The sequence below is a fragment of the Oncorhynchus tshawytscha genome, linkage group LG14 (genome assembly GCF_018296145.1).
Source record: "Oncorhynchus tshawytscha isolate Ot180627B linkage group LG14, Otsh_v2.0, whole genome shotgun sequence".
Lineage (NCBI taxonomy): Eukaryota > Metazoa > Chordata > Actinopteri > Salmoniformes > Salmonidae > Oncorhynchus > Oncorhynchus tshawytscha.
In genome coordinates this window covers 29759971-29778948 of record NC_056442.1, presented here as the reverse complement: position 1 = coordinate 29778948, position 18978 = coordinate 29759971, and the positions used below count along the sequence as shown (strand labels likewise).

Here is an 18978-nt window from a genome sequence, read left to right as displayed (position 1 = left end):
ATAAGCTATCTCTGCACTTAGGTAAAACTGAGGCAATTATTTTTGGAGCCCGACCTAAATTGAGTAGCTCCTCTGAAATCAGAGTGGAGTTAGGGGGTGAGGTGCTGACAACTAAAACCTGTTAGCAACCTGGGATGCTTCCTTGATGGAAGCTTGGGAGGTGTGAGCAGGGTCTCTAAGTGCAAGGGAAGGTTAATGCCAGGACTAAGCTTTTGTCTAGAAAGTCCAAGCTGCTTGATAAGGACTCCATGAAAGCACTAGCCACTGCCCTCCTTCAATGCCATTTTGACGACGCTAGTAATTCCTGGTTTGGGGGCTTATCTAGGCTTAAGGGGAAGCTCCAGATAGCCCATAATAAGCTGATCAGGGTAGTATTGAAGGTGAAACTCAACAGGCTGCCTGTTGAGGCTAGGGTGTCCCAGATTAGACTGGGTTTGGTTTACAGGAGTATTTATGGTCCTGCACCCAGATATCTAACTGATTACTTTCCCCATGTTAGGGATACACAAAACCACAGTACCAGATCAGGTGTTGCTAATGTGTGGTTATACAGATTCAGGAGTAATGCTGGGAAAGGCACTTTTTAGTTTACTGGAGCCTCAGACTGGAATGAGTTGCCTCTGCCCATAAAATTACATCTTCTCTGGGCAGCTTTAAAAATAAAGTAAAAAACTGTTTGATGTCTTCTGTGTCCATATGAATGACCCCTATGATGTAACTACAATGATAATGTTCTTATTCTTTGTTTCAAGAGGACCACAACAGAAATGAAGCCCCAGACTTAGTGTTATCCATGATGATTTTACTCATGTATGGCTTTTTCAAGTTTTATGTTTTTTTTGTTTTTTTTAAATGGTCAAATTAATAAACTAAACATCATATGGGGGCTTTGCCATGGTAGCCAAAATCAAGGCCAGCCCAGCAATTTATACATAATCCTAAGTATGATGGGTTGTTAATTGCTTAATTAACTAAGGAATCACACCTGTGTGGAAGCACCTGCTTTCAATATACACTGCTCAAAAAAATAAAGGGAACACTTAAACAACACAATGTAACTCCAAGTCAATCACACTTCTGAGAAATCAAACTGTCCACTTAGGAAGCAACACTGATTGACAATCAATTTCACATGCTGTTGTGCAAATGGAATAGACAACAGGTGGAAATTATAGGCAATTAGCAAGACACCCCCAATAAAGGAGTGGTTCTGCAGGTGGTGACCACAGACCACTTCTCAGTTCCTATGCTTCCTGGCTGATGTTTTGGTCACTTTTGAATGCTGGCGGTGCTTTCACTCTAGTGGTAGCATGAGACGGAGTCTACAACCCACACAAGTGGCTCAGGTAGTGCAGCTCATCCAGGATGGAACATCAATGCGAGCTGTGTCAAGAAGGTTTGCTGTGTCTGTCAGCGTAGTGTCCAGAGCATGGAGGCGCTACCAGGAGACAGGCCAGTACATCAGGAGACATGGAGGAGGCCATAGGAGGGCAACAACCCAGCAGCAGGACCGCTACCTTTGCCTTTGTGCAAGGAGGAGCAGGAGGAGCACTGCCAGAGCCCTGCAAAATGACCTCCAGCAGGCCACAAATGTGCATGTGTCTGCTCAAACGGTCAGAAACAGACTCCATGAGGGTGGTATGAGGGCCCGACGTCCACAGGTGGGGGTTGTGCTTACAGCTCAACACCGTGCAGGACGTTTGGCATTTGCCAGAGAACACCAAGATTGGCAAATTCGCCACTGGCGCCCTGTGCTCTTCACAGATGAAAGCAGGTTCACACTGAGCACATGACAGACGTGACAGAGTCTGGAGACGCCGTGGAGAACGTTCTGCTGCCTGCAACATCCTCCAGCATGACCGGTTTGGCGGTGGGTCAGTCATGGTGTGGCATTTCTTTGGGGGGCCGCACAGCCCTCCATGTGCTCGCCAGAGGTAGCCTGACTGCCATTAGGTACCGAGATGAGATCCTCAGACCCCTTGTGAGACCATATGCTGGTGCGGTTGGCCCTGGGTTCCTCCTAATGCAAGACAATGCTAGACCTCATGTGGCTGGAGTGTGTCAGCAGTTCCTGCAAGAGGAGGGCATTGATGCTATGGACTGGCCCGCCCGTTCCCCAGACCTGAATCCAATTGAGCACATCTGGGACATCATGTCTCGCTCCATCCACCAACGCCACGTTGCACCACAGACTGTCCAGGAGTTGGCGGATGCTTTAGTCCAGAACTGGGAGGAGATCCCTCAGGAGACCATCCACCACCTCATAAGGAACATGCCCAGGCGTTGTAGGGAGGTCATACAGGCACATGGAGGCCACACAAAATTATCATTTTGACTTGTTTTAAGGACATTACATCGAAGTTGGATCAGCCTGTAATGTGGTTTTCCACTTTAATTTTGAGTGTGACTCCAAATCCAGACCTCCATGGGTTGATAAATGTGATTTCCATTGATCATTTGTGTGTGATTTTGTTGTCAGCACATTCAACTATGTAAAGAAAAAAGTTTTTAATAAGAATATTTCATTCAGATCTAGGATGTGTTATTTTAGTGTTCCCTTTATTTTTTTGAGCAGTGTACTTTGTATCCCTCACTTACTCAAGTGTTTCATTATTTCGGCAGTTACCTGTACTTTTCCAGTCATTATTATTCGCCTTCCACTGGAACCTCTGACGCAACAGTTTTTAAAGTTACTGAGACCAAAACAACCCCCAACAACACCCGACCAAAACTTTAGGCTGACTTTCTCTAGGATGCTTGGAAAAAAACATTTTTGATAGTACTATTACTTTTCCTACGACAACCACATTTGCATGAATCACAATGGAGTTTACCCAAACAACCCAATATTCAAGCCTATCAAAGTAGTCATAGTGCTAAACAGAACTCCACCAATCCTTAGATAGAACCTCCATATGCAGCCTACTCTGTGTCAGTCTTAAACAGCACTTCCCAATCTCCGTCCTCGGGACCCAAAAGGGTGCGCTTTTTGACCTAGCACTACAAAGCTTGATGATTAGTTGATCATTTGAATCAGCTGTGTAGTGCTAGGGCAAAAAAACAAAACGTGCACCCCTTTGGGTCCCGAGGCCCGAGATTGGGAAACCCTGGTCTAGAATGGCAACACAGTACGCTATTGAAGCACGTTCTTTCCGTGGCTTACCGCCCCCGGTTGAACTGGCTGTGCCTTCACTGCCGTGGCTGAGGAGAATGGTCATTGGAGCCAAGGGGGGGGTGGCACTGTACTGTACTGTGCTGGCTCTGGTATATTCTAGACACATTCTCCTTTCTGGCACAGTTCCAGCAATTATGCTGAATGCCCATAGGAGAACCCTTTGAATAACCGTTTTGGGTTCCAGGTAGAACACTTTTCACTGATGGTTCTACATGGAACCAGAAAGGGTTCTAAGCTGGAACCAAAAAGGGTTCTCCTACGGGGACAGCCGAAGAACCCTTTTTGCTAAGAGTGTAGAGACTACATAATGACACCACAGACAACAGTACTGGATATGTAATAAATCACTCTGTGCCTTGAGATGTCATAATACTCCTCGTCTGTTAACTGAGCAGAATCGTGCTGGTCTACAATCTTTGTTGTTGAATTCTCATACTGTTAACAGCAATACACAAGTGCATGTGAACAGTAACCTCCCCTGAATTTCAAATCAAGTTCCAGCCCCCACTACATCCTATGCACTTTCGGATTCAGGGTACATTTCAGTTTTAATAGAACATCAAATGATCAGGTAGCTTGACATCATCATTGTAAAGTATTCAGATAGGCTCCACGATCACAACAACATTTATACTCACCATCTGAATATCTTTTTTAGAGAAGACTACGCTGTGATTTTGAACATGTAAACCTCAGTGTTTAATGTATGGATTATAGAGATTTTGTCAGATTCAAACCACTGTAGACTCAACATGGCCATAGTTTCATTAAAACATTTCATTTTCAGTAGATGCAGTCGTATGCATTTTCATCATCGCAGTAGAAACATTGAAATGTCTCACAACTTTAATAGCAGGTTTAGGGTTACAACAGCAGGTTGTGACATGTGTTAGCACAAATCAAATTAACAAAATAAAAAAAGGAGTTAAAAAGGTAAAATCCTACGGCCCATCTACGCCCATGTATTAAAATGTTTTTGTTCACTTACAATATTAAAAACAGATCATGAGTTGGTCAATGTGTTACCAGGAACTACAAGCATCAAACCAAATAAATGGAGAGGTTCTATGAGCTCTGCCTAAAAAAACCCACATGACTTCCTTCACATGAAAGCACTTGGTCGGGTCCAGGTCCACTGTCTGTCACACTTCATTGACTTCGTCACCTGTGAAAATGTAAAATCATCAATAGAACATTCCCTGCTTGGCCTAGGATTTTACTCCATATAAAACAATGAACATCAATCTTCACAGGGCCGGCTCCCGACCAAATAATATTAATATATATTGAGTATATAAAACATTAAGAACACCTGCTCTTTCCATGACAGACTGACCAGGTGAAAGCTATGATCCCTTATTGATGTCACTTGTTAAATCCACTTCAAATGAAGGGGAGGAGACAGGTACGTTTTTTATTTTTAAGCCTTGAGACATGGATTGTGTATGTGTGCCATTCAGAAGTTTAATAAACAAGACAAAAAATGAAAGTGCCTTGGAACGGGGTATGGTAATGGATGCCAGGTGCACCGGTGTGTGTCAAGAACTGCAACGCTGCTGGGTTTTTCACACGTTTTTTTTCTCCACAGTTTCCCATGTGTTGTGTGTTATAATTGTAGAATACACAAGGTGCAGTTTCGAAATTTTGTTGTGGATCAGCAGTTTCTCTTGTTATGTCCATCACTCAATCAGCCATGTCAGCTCACAATTCTTAGATTGGAGTCGCTCTGGATGTGCCCAATTAAAGTAACCGTCCACTTGATCAAGGGCACCAACAGATTTTTCACCTAATTGGCTTTGGGACTTGAACCAGCAATTTTTTTGTAGTACGTTTACTAGTTTCTCCTCAATTTCATAATATCCATTGGTAATTACAGTCTTGACAGTCTTGACCCATCGCGGCAACTCCCCTCCAGACTCGGGAGAGGCGAAGGTCGAGAGCCATGCGTCCTCCAAAACACGACCCTGCCAAGCCACTCTGCTTCTTGACACACTGCTCGCTTAACCCGGAAGCCAGCCGCACCAATGTGTCAGAGGAAACACCATCCAGCTGGTGACCGGGGTCAACTTGCAGGTGCCCGGCCCACCACAAGGAGTCACGTGAGCGCAAGGTGGACAAGGAAATCCCAGCCGACCAAACCCTCCCCTAACCCGGATAATGCTAGGCCAATTGTGCGCCGCTTCATAGGCCTCCCGGTCACGGGATTGAACCCCGATCTGAACCCTGCCTCAAGCACTGCGATGTAGTGCCTTACCACACCACTGCGCCACTCATGAGGCCCCTCAGCCCAATGATCTTAACCGCTAGGCTATCTGCCACCCCGCTGATTTTGTTAGTCACTCTCATATCATTAACATGACAAAATGTGTAGAATTGCAGGACATTAGCTTGAAAAACATAAAAACTTCTCTCAATCCCATGACAAAATGGGAAGAATTGTAGGAAATTAACTGTAAAACTACACATTTTATACTGTAGAATTGCATGGAATTTGATATAAAGTTGCTAAACTTCTCTCTGAACCATGGCAAAATCTGTAGAATTGCCAAAAGTTTGCTTTAGAAATGCAACATTTTCTTTACTCCCCATGACAAACGTATAGAATTGCAGATAATTAGCTTTACAACAAATATATTTATCTCCTCCGTCAAGAGAGGGGGGCCACTAAATGTTTTTCCTGGGAGGTGCAAATCTCACTTAGGGCACTCAAAAGGCTAGGGCAGGCCCTGCATCTTCATTCCTGTCATTTAAGCATGAGTATGAGAAATGTAGGTTTGGTTATAGAAAGGTTGTTATGTACTTACTCTCTGCACACGGGGAGCTGTATTCACTCACAGCTTCATCACCTGAGAACAGAAAAGAGGAGAATGCAGAGGTCAGTTCCATTCTAATGATAACTACTTCCCTGTCAGTCAACGTCATTAAATTCCCACTTCAATGGTGAACCAATGGGCCCATACTGGTGATGTCTCATTTCCTTCTTCAGGGAACTAGAGTTATGGACAGTACCAGGCAAAAGTTTGGACACACCTACTCATTCAAAGGTTTCTTAATTTTTTTACATTGCGGAATAACAGTGAAGACATCAAAACTATGAAATATGGAACAATTTAGTAACCAAAACAAAGTGTTAAACAAAATCAAAACATGTTATATTTGAGATTCTTCAAAGTAGCCACCCTTTGCCTTGATGACAGCTTTGCACATGCCTGGCATTCTCTCAACCAGCTTCATGAGGTAGTCACCTGGAATGCATTTCAATTAATAGATGTGCCTTGTTAAAAGTTATTTTGTGGAATTGCTCTCCTTCTTGCATTTGAGCCAATCAGTTGTGTTGTGACAAGGTAGGGTTGGTATACAGAAGATGGTATTTTACCAAATAGGGCTAAGTCCATATTATGGCAAGAACATCTCAAATAAGCAAAGAGAAATGACAGTCCATCATTACTTTAAGACATGAAGGTCAGTCAATGTGGAAAATTTAAAGAAATACTTGATTGGGCCAAGAAACATGAACAATGGACATTAGATCGGTGGAAATCTGTCCTTTGGTCTGATGAGTCCAAATTAGATTTTTGGTTCCAACCGCTGTCTTTGTGAGATGCAGAATAGGTGAACTGATGATCTCTGCATGTGTGGTTCTCACTGTGAAGCATGAAGGAAGAGATGTGTTGGTGTGGGGGTGCTTTGCTGGTGACACTGTTGGTGATTTATTTAGAATTCAAGGCACACTTAACCAGCTTGGCTACCACAGCATTCTGCAGAGATACGCCATCCCATCTAGTTTGTGCTTAGTGGGACTATCATTTGTTTTTCAACATGAATGACCCAACACACCTCTAGGCTGTGTAAGGGCTATTTGACCAAGAAGGAGAGTGATGGAGTGCTGCATCAGATGACCTGGCCTCCACAATCATCCAACCTCAACCCAATTAAAATGGTTTGGGATGGGTTGGACCGCAGAGTGAAGGAAAAGCAGCCAACATGTGCTCAGCATATGTGGGAACTCCTTCAAGACTGTTGGAAAAGCATTCCAGGTGAAGCTGGTTGAGAGAATGCCAAGACTGTGCAAAGCTGTCATCAAGGCAAAGGGTGGATACTTGAGAGATTCTAAAATATATTTGGATTTGTTCAAAACCTTTTTGGTTGCTACATGACTCCATATGTGTTATTTCACAGTTTTGATGTCTTCACTATTATTCTACAATGTAGAAAATAGTTAAAATAATGAAAAAAAACTTGAATGCGTAGGTGTCCAAAATTTTGACTGGTACTGTATCCCAGACAGGTATGGCAGTGCCACCAAACACTGAGCAAAAATATAAATACAAGATGCAACAATTTCCAAGATTTGACTGAGTTACAGTTCATAAGGAAATCAGTCAATTCAAATAAATGAATTAGGCCCTAATCTATGGATTTCACTGGGCAGTAAATCACTATCCACAAATGCAATTCACTATCCACAAACAAACACCTTTTGATTTGTATTTGTAAATCGATATATTGCATTAGATTTTTTTTTAGAACTGCAGGTCATTTCCAAGGGCCTTAAGTAAAATGACTGCCATAGAGACAAAACGTTCTCAGGCATAGAAAGTGATTTGTAGTCGTAGAAAAAAAGGTTGATCCCATTGATGCTGTTGACTCGGATCACTGGTTGCTGCGGAAAAGGAGGTGAGTGTAACCGGTGTGAAATGGCTAGCTAGTTAGCGGTACACGCTAATAGCGTTTCAAACCGGTGACGTCACTCGCTCTGATACCTTGAAGTTGTTGTTTCCCGTGCTCTGCAAGGGCTGTGGCTTTTGTGGAGCGATGGGTAATGATGCTTCGAGGGTGACTATTGTCGATGTGTGCAGAGGGTCCCTGGTTCAAGCCCAGGTTGGGGCGAGGAGAGGAACGGAAGCAATACTGTTACAAAGTCTGATCCCATATCCTACACCTCCCCTTTGCATGCCTCTCCTGGGGAAACATTTAGAGGCTTCAGGAATACCTATGTCTCTTTCATGCTCATCGTCTGTGCAACTTGAGACAGCGAATGGATTATAATCACTTACAATGTATGACATAGCACCACTAAATGTGAAGGATATCACACTTGCCAGCTAATTCAACTATTTGGGCGATGAACAGGTGTACACTACAATAGCGTTGCAAATATAGAGTAATCTAGGGTTTCGATTATTTACGTTGGACATTCTGTGATTACACATATGGTTAGCATATTATGGTTACCATACTATAATTTCTGCAGCCTTGAAAGGCAGGCATCAACATGGCCGAACGAGGCTGCCAGCGATGTATAGAAATCACCCTACAAATCGCTTTCTATGCGTAATAACTTCTTTCTATGTGTGAGAACTTTTCTACGCAATCGAACTGTCTTTTTCTTGTCATCAAATCCCTGCCAAAAGTCAGGTAGGTGACCTAAGTGCTTCCAAATATGGAGTTGCAGGTTTGCCATATCTGTTATGTTTGCGCATATGTCTCCAAATCTTTATGGCAGCCATTTTACTTAAGGCCCTTGGAAATGATCTGCATATCTGCAGTTATAAAAAAATATATATAATCAATATATCGATTTACAAATACAAATCTAAAGGTGTTTGTGTATTGCGAATTGCATTTGTGGATAGCGATTTACATTTGTGGAAAGTGATTTATATTTGTGAATACATTTGGCATGATATTTTTGTGCGTGTTTTGCATGTTATTTTGCCATTAATACGTGTCACATATCAGTTTGCAAACAATGTACAATTTTTATAATCGATGAGTTAATAAAGCTGTATACAAACATGGTCTCTTTTTTTCTTTGAGTAATGCAGGTGTTTCAGACTAGCCCAGTGCTTTCTGTGGTGATGGGGCAGCCAGAGGAAAATACGGAGCGTAGGGGGTTGGTAATGTTCTCCAATTACGCCGTGATTGGCTCAGTGTTCTGTCACTCATGGGGATACTATGTCACTGCAAAATGTACGGGTAGAGCTAAAAAATTCAAGCCCTTTGGATGCTGCAATAGAGTTGCATTAGAAGTGCCTATCCAAGAAGGCTCAAGGTCATTGGACAGAAATAAAATGACGTCAAATCACGTTATATCTACCGTAGCTTTAATTGGACTGATCATGTGAACATCGTCATTTCAGAATCTCAGCTAGCAAGCTAGCAGTCATCATCATCATGAATCAAGTCAACAATCTACTGGCAAATCCTTTTCCATCATTGTCATATGAAGATAAATTATGAAGAGAAATGATAGATCAAACACTGGTGATCATTGGCCATAAATATTACGCAAGTTGGAAAATCGCAAATTCAACAATAAGTGGTTTGGAAGGAATCAGTAGCTAACTGCAAGCTCTGCAAAGCAATCACTAGCCTGCTTATCAGTGGATTGGGTGTGTGCTCCAAGTCTGGATTTAAGGGTCAACATTGGCCATTCAACATTGGCCATGCTTTCAATCCAACATCACTTCAAGACAACTGGGAACTCTGAAACTCTGAAAAAAAACAAGCTCAGACTGGGAAAATACATTTTGAACGGTCATCTAACTCAGAATTCCAGGTTGTAACTCGGCCTCTTTCTAGAGCTTTTCAGTTTCCTGTAGATCACTGACATCATGATTGGACCTTGTTTTTTTGTTGTTGAGTTCCCAGCTGTCTTGAAAGCCCTTCATCAAAAAGTGCATCGATGACGTCGTCCCCACAGTGACCGTACGTACATACCTGTTAGAATAATTTGCCAAATAATTGGACAAAGGTTGAATGAATGTTTAATTATCATTATTGAAATTGAAAATTCTCGTGACAATATCCCAACCAGAAGCCATGGATCACAGGGAACATCCGCACTGAGCTAAAGGGTAGAGTTGCCGCTTCAAGAAGCTGGACTCCAAACTGGATGCTTATAAGAAATCATGCTATGCCCTCCGACAAACCATTAAACAGGCAAAGCATCAATATAGGACTAAGATTGAATCCTACTACACTGGCTCCGACGCTCATCTGATGTGGTTGGGCATGCAAATTATTACAGACTACAAAGGAAAGCCCAGCCATGAGCTGCCCAGAGGTAGGAGCCTACAGACGAGCTAAATGACTTCTATGCGCGCTTCGAGGCAAGCAACAAAGAAGCATGCATGAGAGCACCAGCTGTTCGGCTATGGAGAGCATAATCACACAGTCGTCCCGATGTGAGTAAGACCTTGAAACAGGTCAACATTCACAAGGCCGCAGGGCCAGACGGATTACCAGGATGTGTGCTCCTAGCATGCGCTGACCAACTGGCAAGTTTCTTGTTCAACCTGTCCCTGACCAAGTCTGTAATAACAAAATGTTTCAAGCAGACCACCATAGTCCCTGTGCCAAGGAACACCAAGGTAACCTGCCTAAATGACTACCGATCCGTAGCACTCACATCCGTAGCCATGAAGTGCTTTGAAAGGCTGGTCATGGCTCATATCATTATCCCAGAAACCCTAGACCCACTCCAATTTGCATACCGCCACAATCTCGATTGCACTCTGCCCACCTGGACAAAAGGAATACCTACGTGAGAATGCTATTCATTGACCACAGTTCAGCATTCAACACCATAGTGTCCTCAAAGCTCATCACCGAGCTAAGGACCCTGGGACTAAACACCTCCCTTTGCGACTGGATCCTGGACTTCCAGATGGGCCGCCCCAGGTGGTAAGGGTAGGTAATAACATCTGCCACACTGATCCTCAACACAGGGGCCCCTCAGGGGTGCGTGCTTAGTCCCCTCCTGTACTCCCTGTTCACCCATGACTGAGTGGCCAAGCACAACTCCCAACATTAAGTTTGCTGGTGACACAACAGTGGTAGGCTTATAGAGAGATGCAAGGACAACAACCTCTCCCTCAACATGGTCAAGACAAAGGAGATGACCGTGGATTACAGGAAAAGGAGGGCCAAGCACGCCCCCATTCTCATCGACTGGGCTTTAGTGGAGCAGGTTGAGAGCGTCAAGTTCCTTGGTGTCCACATCACCAACAAACCATCATGGTCCAAACACACCAAGACATGAAGAGTGAAGAGGGCATGACAATGCATATTCCCCCTCAGGAGACTGAAAAGATTTGGCATGGGTCCTCAGATCCTCAAAAAGTTCTACAGCTGCACCATCGAGAGAATCCTGACTGGTCACCTGCTATGGCAACTGTTCGGCCTCCGACCGCAAGGCGCTACAGAGGGTAGTGCGTATGGCCCAGTGCATCACTAGGGCCAAGCTTCCTGCCATCTAGGACCTCTATACTAGGTGGTGTCAGGCCCTAAAAATTGACCCCGTACGGCCAGCGGTATTGGAGCGCGAAGTCTAGGTTCAAAAGGCTTCTTAACAGCTTCTACCCCCAAGTCATAAGACTGCTGAACAACTAATCAAATGGCTAACCAGACTATTTGCATTGAAACCCCACCCCCCCCTTTTTTACGCTGCTGCTACTTGCTGTTTATTATTAATGCATAGTCACCTTACCCCTACCTACATGTACATATTACCTCAATTACCTTGACTAACCTGTACCCCCGCACATTGACACGGTACTGGTATCCACTGTATATAGCCTCCTTATTGTTGCTATTAAATTTCTCTTCGTTTATTTAATTGTGTTGTTGAGGGCTCCCGAACAGCGCAGCGGTCTAAGGTTGTGGCGTAACTACATCCTGGGGTTTGATCCCAGGCTGTGTCACAACCGGCCGTGACCGAGAGTCCCATAGGGCAGTGCACAATTGGCCCAGCTTCGTCCGGGTTAGGGGTGGGTATGGCCGGGGGGGGGGCTTTTTATTCTGGTTAGGGCCAGTTTGTGCTGTTCTGTGAAGGGAGTAGTACACAGCGTTGTACGAGATCTTCAGTTTCTTGCATGGAAAAGCCCTCATTTCTCAGAACAAGAATAGAACGACGCGTTTAAGAAGAAAGGTCTTTGTTTCTGGCCATTTTGAGCCTGTAATCGAACCCACAACTGATGATGCTCCAGATACTCAACTAGTCTAAAGGGCAGTTTTATTGCTTCTTTAATCAAAACAGTTTTCAGCTGTAAGGTCTAATACCTGTTGTATTCGGCGCATGTGACAAATATAATGTGATTTGAAATCCATAGAATGCCAGACTTTGATGACGAAATTTCCCCACGATGGCCTGCTGCACCACCTTCCTGTTCAAGTGAGCACAATAAGGTAAGTCGAAAAATGTATTGTATGCTGCTGCATAAATTATGTAATATGCCAGGGAGATACATATACTGTAGCTAATTAAGTAATACTAAGTGTATGTTCTGTAGTAAGCTAGTATTAGCCCATGTGCCTCACCCTAATAATTTGGTCCCTTACCCCTCATAATTTAGGCACATGTAGCCTATAGCCTGTTTAGAGAAATGTAGTCATTGAATATTGTAAGAGCTTTCATTGTCTGCTTATTTGCCCCTTTTACTTATCCTACGGTTCTGACTTGGTGTACAGGGAGAATACCTTCAGAAAGCCCATGTTCTGAATTATGTCGCTGTACATTTCAAAAGTGCTGAACAAATAGTTATATTGACTACGTCCGTCCTAGCTCGCTCATTAATGTCTTAACTTCTTTGGGGTAGGGGGCAGTATTTTCACGTCCGGATGAAAAGCGTGCTCAGAGTAAACTGCCTGCTACTCAGGCCCAGATGCTAGGATATGCATATTATTAGTATTGAAAACATTTGGATAGAAAACACCCTGAAGTTTCTAAAACTGTTTGAATGATGTCTGTGAGTATAACAGAACTCATATAGCAGGCAAAAACCTGGGAAAAAATCCAACCAGGAAGTGGGAAATCTGAGGTTGGTCGTTTTTCAACTCAGTCCCTATTGAAGATACAGTGGGATATTGGTCATGTTGCACTTCCTAAGGCTTCCACTAGATCACAACAGTCTTTAGAATCTTGTTTCAGGCTTCTACTGTGAAGTGGGAGAGAATGAGAGCTGATTGAGTCATGGGTCTGCCAGAAGGCCATGTGCTCAGTCAGGCGTGCACCCGTGAGAGTTAGCTCTATTCCCTTTCATTTCTAATGACAAAGGAATTCTCCGGTTGAAACATTATTGAAGATGTATGATAAAAACACCCTAAAGATTGATTATATACATTGTTTGACATGTTTCTACGAACTGTAATATAACTTTTTTGACTTTGTCTGGACATAGTGCCTGCGCATTTGGATTACTGTACTAAATGCGAACAAAAAGGAGGTATTTGAACATAAATGGACTTCATCGAACAAACCTAACATTTATTGTGGGACTGGGATTCCTGGGAGTGCATTCTGATGAAGATCAAAGGTAAGTGAATATTTATAATGCTATTTCTGACTTTGGTTGACTCCATAACATGGCGGGTACCTGTATTGCTTGTTTTGGTCTGAGCGCTGTACTCAGATTATTCCATGGTGTGCTTTTTCCGTAAAGCTTTTTGAAATCTGACACAGCAGTTGCATTAAGGAGAAGTATATATTTAATTCCATGCATAACAGTTGTATTTTCATCAACATTTATGATGAGTATTTCTGTAAATTGACATAGCTCTCTGCACTTTCCCAGGATGTTTTGTGGAGGCAAAACATAACGCGCCAATGTAAACAGATTTTTGGATATAAAAATTAACTTTATCGAACAAAACACACATGTATTGTGTAACATGAAGTCCTATGAGTGCCATCTGATGAAGATCATCAAAGGTTAGTGATTAATTTGATCTCTATTTCTGCTTTTATGTGACTCCTCTCTTTGGCTGGAAAAATGGTTGTGTTTTTTTTGTAATTAGGTACTGACCTAACATAATCGCATTGTACGCTTTTGTCGTAAAACCTTTTTGAAATCGGACACTGAGGTGGGATTAACAACAAGTTTATCTTTAAAATGGTGTATAATACATGTATGTTTGAGGAACTTTAATTATGAGATTTCTGTTGTTTGAATTTGGCGCCCTGCACTTTCACCGGATGTTGGTCAGGTGGAACGTTAGCGTCCCACATACCCTAGAGAGGTTAATCGAAATGACGTATTGCCTCTTATCCGCTCGTCGTCCCCTTATGCCATAGTTTGTACATCTCAAATGTCAGTAGAAACCACATTTGTTTAGGCAAGTCAGCCATATGAGCCATGTATTGTTTTCTTTTAAAGGCAGTAAAATTAGGCTGAATTAACTTTTTCACTGCCAGACAAGGGTTTCTGCGCATGAGATGACATTTTTGCTGTCTGTGTTAGATGGAATTCTTACTTGTCTGGTAGTAGTCATACACTTTCACCACAGCTGGTTTCAGATTCCTCACAGGCACATCCTCCTCTATGGCCAGGCTGTACGTCTTCGTTTCCTTCTGCTTGAGCTGGAAGAAAAGGAATAATACATTTGACATTGCAGTTCAATGTTATAGATTCACATAGTGTTACTGTGTAAAACCTCCACTACAGTCTTACTTTGATGTTACTGTTCAAGTTAAATCCAGTGTGTAGATGCAAATGAGACCACATCCATCTTGGTTCTGTAACCGATAAAGACAGCCCCGTTTAGATGCAACATTCATTATTCATGTTCCTACCCCATCTAGGTAGATGATGACATGTCCTTCCTCCAGGTCAACACGTTTGACAGTGGGGTCATTTTTCAACTGGAAGAACAGAACACAGGATAAGATCGTGTCATAGACAGTTCAACTGATACGTTCGAAGGACAAATACTGGCATTACAATTAGAACAGACGCCATTATCATGTTATACATCAACTAATCCTCAAGGGGATTATACTTAGGGCCAGGAGTGTTCCCTAAACTGGTAAAACTCCTGGCCCTGATTAAATGGTGTTCCCCTCAACTGAGGTTCTCTTTCTTATTGACTCACAGGCCTGAGGGAGGACTTGTCCAGGACGAAGCCGGAGAGAAGCTTGACATTGATGATCACCATGTTGGTCTCCTCTCGCCGACCGTTGTACCTGTCAGTCACAGAGTCAGATGAAGGATGGATATTATCTTAAAGGTGCAAATATGCAGGAATCGCTCTGCCATTTCCTGATTGCTAAAATTCTACTAGTTAGCTTAAGTTAAGTTTGTGACAAACAAGCAAGAAAATAATTGTACATTCTAAACCGCCTTGAAATATATTTTCAGTAACCAAAATGGTTTTATTTTATGCTGTTCAAAACCAAAAGTAAAAGACGCAAAAACGATACTTAAGAATGGGAATCATAAAATAGCGCACATAGAACAGATCTAACACTTCTTAGACTTGCTGTCAATAAGGATGACAGATCTATAACTCATATTTCTACAAGAATTTGGTCAGGTCGCCCAAAACGTTACACAGTGCAGCTTTAAAGATACTTTTAAAATGCATCTACACACTGGTGGTTCAGTCATTATTTTCAGCTGCTATTAGAAGGGTAAAAGGAATACCACTGTACCTGACAGCCACAGACACGATCAGAGATTTCTTGGTGCCGTCACATTTCCCAAGCGTCTCTGTTGAGATGTTGAAAGCAGAGAAGTCAGGAGGAGGGGGAATATTGTAGTGCATGGCGATCTGAAAAGACAGACGATACTACTGAGATGCATGAAATCAACATACACATTTCAATGAACAGTAGTACACATGCATTTCCATTAATGCTGAAATTCTAGGGTTGAAACGTTAGTTTTTGTGCAACAGTGTGCTCTACTGAACACAAACCAGATACTCAGTACATGCAGTACTGAGAGGCAGCAAAGGGAAAAACGACTGGAGCCTGACCTGCACAAACACGCAGCTCTTGCCCTGTGCCTTGATGTTGTAGTCCCCAGGGACCTCCCTCAGCTGCTCCTCCTGATAGAGCAGCCTGTTGTTCTGATTCACAGTAAACTCCATCTTCAGGCCGCCGGCCGAGCTCACACTGACTGTACTGGCGCCCTCTGGACTGAAGGTGGCAGCACCGTACTTGGCCAGGGCCTGCAGTGCAACCACTGTGTCCTGGTGACAGGGGCGAGGTGGGAAGAAAAGTACTGTTGCAAAAACAAATCCAGGTCGACTATAGCTTGGGTATGGATGGAGAGAATCAATATAATAAAGCAATACATATGAAGATTGTAAAATGAAGCACAACAATTCAAGGAAATCCATGTGTTGTGTTATGAAATTATTGTAAAGCTTTAATAAAAATGTCCAATTTACTATATTTCATATACAAATAAGGATTTGGTGTGATCCATGTTTGGCCATGTACTAACAGTAGGATCTATTGGCAGAGGAGTTGCTAGAGTGAATAAATGTCTACCAGACCAATAAAGTACCTGTGTGGAGGCGAATCCGCCGTAGGGGTTCTGCTGCTGGGCCAGCCAGCGGACGATGCCAGTGGAGTAGTCCAGCCCAAAGCCTGGCATGGTGGGACCGGAGAGCAGCGCCAGCAGCACATAGGATGTCATCTCCACCTCCAGAGAGTCAGTCTTTGTCCCAGAAGCCTCTGGTCTCTCCCAGTGACGATTGCCACCTGTGGGAATTTTCATTGTCAGTTTCCCAGCAGTCAGAAAGGTAGAGAGAGACATTTTCACCAAGAGACAAGACATACCGGAGGTAGCAGACATCTTGTCCAGGTGGGTGATGAGCTTGGCCCTCATGTCCTGGTTTTGGGCCAGGGTGAAGGTGTACGATAGCAGGGCCATGGTGTAGGTGTTCTCCAGCTGGTCAGACACTGCTGCCTTCAGACACATCAGACTCTTCTCCACCATGGGGTCCTGACACACCCACATACAACATGATTGTGTTTATTAGGCACCAAACAGAGGAGCACTGATTGAAACTGGAAGGTAATATCTGGACCAATAAGAAACATGCACATTATCAGTTGCAAAATGTTCATGGGTTTTCCATTGCGCTCCCTAATGAATACAACCAAGACCTTTATTCACATTTTAAATACAGGTATGAGTACCAGATAATTTTAGCAATATAAATAAATTAACTAGTGTATATACTGTGTAGTGACAGAGCTTGAGAGGATCTGCAGAGAAGAATTGGACAAAATCCCTATATATATATATATATATATATATATATACACACAATAATATATTTTAGATTTTCTCCCATTCTTCTCTGCAGATCCTCTCAAGCTCTGTCAGGTTGGTTGGGGAGTGTTGCTGCACAGCTATTTTCAGGCCTCTCCTGAGGCAAAACAGTCGGAGGTCCTGAGCGCTCTGGAACAGGTTATCATCAAGGACCTCTCTGTACTTTGCTTCGTTCATCTTTGCCTTGATCCTGACTAGTCTCCCAGTCCCTGCTAAAAAACACCCCCACAGCATGCCACCACCACCATGCTTCACCATAGAGATTGTTATCTGCCTTTTTTCACTCTTGTTTCTCAAGGTCTTTAGTGGCTTCTGCCTTTTACTAAGGAAGTCTGGCACTCTACCATAAAGGCCTGATTGGTGGAGAGCTGCCGAGATGGTTGTCCTTCTGGAAGGTTCTCCCATCTCCACAGAGGAACTCCAGAACTCTGTCAGACTGACCGTCAGGTTATTGGTCACCTCTCTGACCAAGGCCTTTCTCCCCCGATTGCTCAGTTTGGCCAGGCGGCCAGCTCTAGGAAGAGTCTTGGTGGTTCCAAACTTTTTCAATTTAAGAATGATGGTGGCCACTGTGTTCTTGGGGACCTTCAATGCTGCAGAAATGTGTTGGTACCCTTCCCCAGATCTGTGCCTCGACACAATCTGTCTCGGAGCTCAACGGAATTTTCCTTCAACCACATGGCTTGGTTTTTGCTCTGGCATTCACTGTCAACTTTGGGACATTATATAGATAGGTGTGTACCTTTCCAAATCAAGTCCAATCAATTGAATTTACCACAAGTGGACTCCAATCAACTTGTATAAACACCTCAAGGATGATCAATGGAAACAGGATGCACCTGAGCTCAATTTCAAATATCATTGCAAAAGATCTGAATACTTGTGTAAATAAGAATGTTTTTTTATTTTCAATACATTTGCAAACATTTCTAAAAACCTGTTTTCGCTTTGTCATGGTGTATTGTGTGTAGATCGCTGAGGTTTTAAAACATGTTTTTAATCAATTTTAGAATAAGGCTGTAACGTAACAAAATGTGGAAATAATCAAGGGGTCTGAATTCTTTTCCAGAAGGAACTGTATATTGGGATGTTGTTTAACAAATTCGAATACATAGCAAGTGAGGTGTTCTGTGGGTGATATCATCTTATTTAGAAGTGTGAAGTAGTTGGGCGGCTAAGCAGAAATATCCACTAGGGCCGTTCATGTTTTGATAAAAGCACCAAATGTGGCCTTGTTAATCAATGAGATTTTTTTTTAAATACTTGGATATGAAAGAGGTGATAACTCACAGAAGTGTTGCCATCCAGCTCCAGCAGTGCAGCGGTGATGTAGGCAGTGAGTGACACTTGATCCCCAACACCTCCCTATGACAACAAATGACGCCAGTAAACTTCATACAGTACTCCAAGGTGTTAGTTTCAAAGTCACATTGATATCAACTGATATCAGGTAAAAACATTGCACTGTTTAAAACATTCACATGATAATGGTGCACAAAGATAAGGAACAAGGGGTAAAAAAAATGGTGTATTGTTTTGGAGATGCACAAAAGCTGTCGGGACTAGTCAGACTGAGGTCCCTTTAGGGAGGTGGTGTGTTCTCGGGACTGGCTAAAACATGCTTGGGATTCTTGTTGTGCTCAGCGTGTGCCATTTTGTGCTCCTTTGGGGCACACGTGGGGTTCTAAGGTTCTCCTGACCAGTACATGTCAGTGCAATATGAAGTATGTAAAG

The 18978-nt window shown here is 43.0% G+C and overlaps 1 protein-coding gene across 1 annotated transcript in view; it reads right to left on the bottom strand.

Moving 5' to 3' along the window:
• Nucleotides 1–4003: 4003 nt before the first annotated feature.
• LOC112266939 (alpha-2-macroglobulin-like) overlaps nucleotides 4004–18978 on the bottom strand; it is a 30774-nt gene continuing 15799 nt past the window's right edge. Inside the window, exons 27-36 of the mRNA XM_042297305.1 lie at nucleotides 18535–18609; nucleotides 16746–16911; nucleotides 16471–16667; nucleotides 15935–16150; nucleotides 15609–15727; nucleotides 15050–15140; nucleotides 14751–14819; nucleotides 14432–14537; nucleotides 5980–6021; nucleotides 4004–4340 (exon numbers count right to left, since the gene is read on the bottom strand). Of these exons, the coding sequence (XP_042153239.1) occupies nucleotides 4318–4340; nucleotides 5980–6021; nucleotides 14432–14537; nucleotides 14751–14819; nucleotides 15050–15140; nucleotides 15609–15727; nucleotides 15935–16150; nucleotides 16471–16667; nucleotides 16746–16911; nucleotides 18535–18609 (1104 nt within the window). The 3' untranslated portion in view covers nucleotides 4004–4317. The remainder of the gene's footprint in view (nucleotides 4341–5979; nucleotides 6022–14431; nucleotides 14538–14750; nucleotides 14820–15049; nucleotides 15141–15608; nucleotides 15728–15934; nucleotides 16151–16470; nucleotides 16668–16745; nucleotides 16912–18534; nucleotides 18610–18978) is intronic.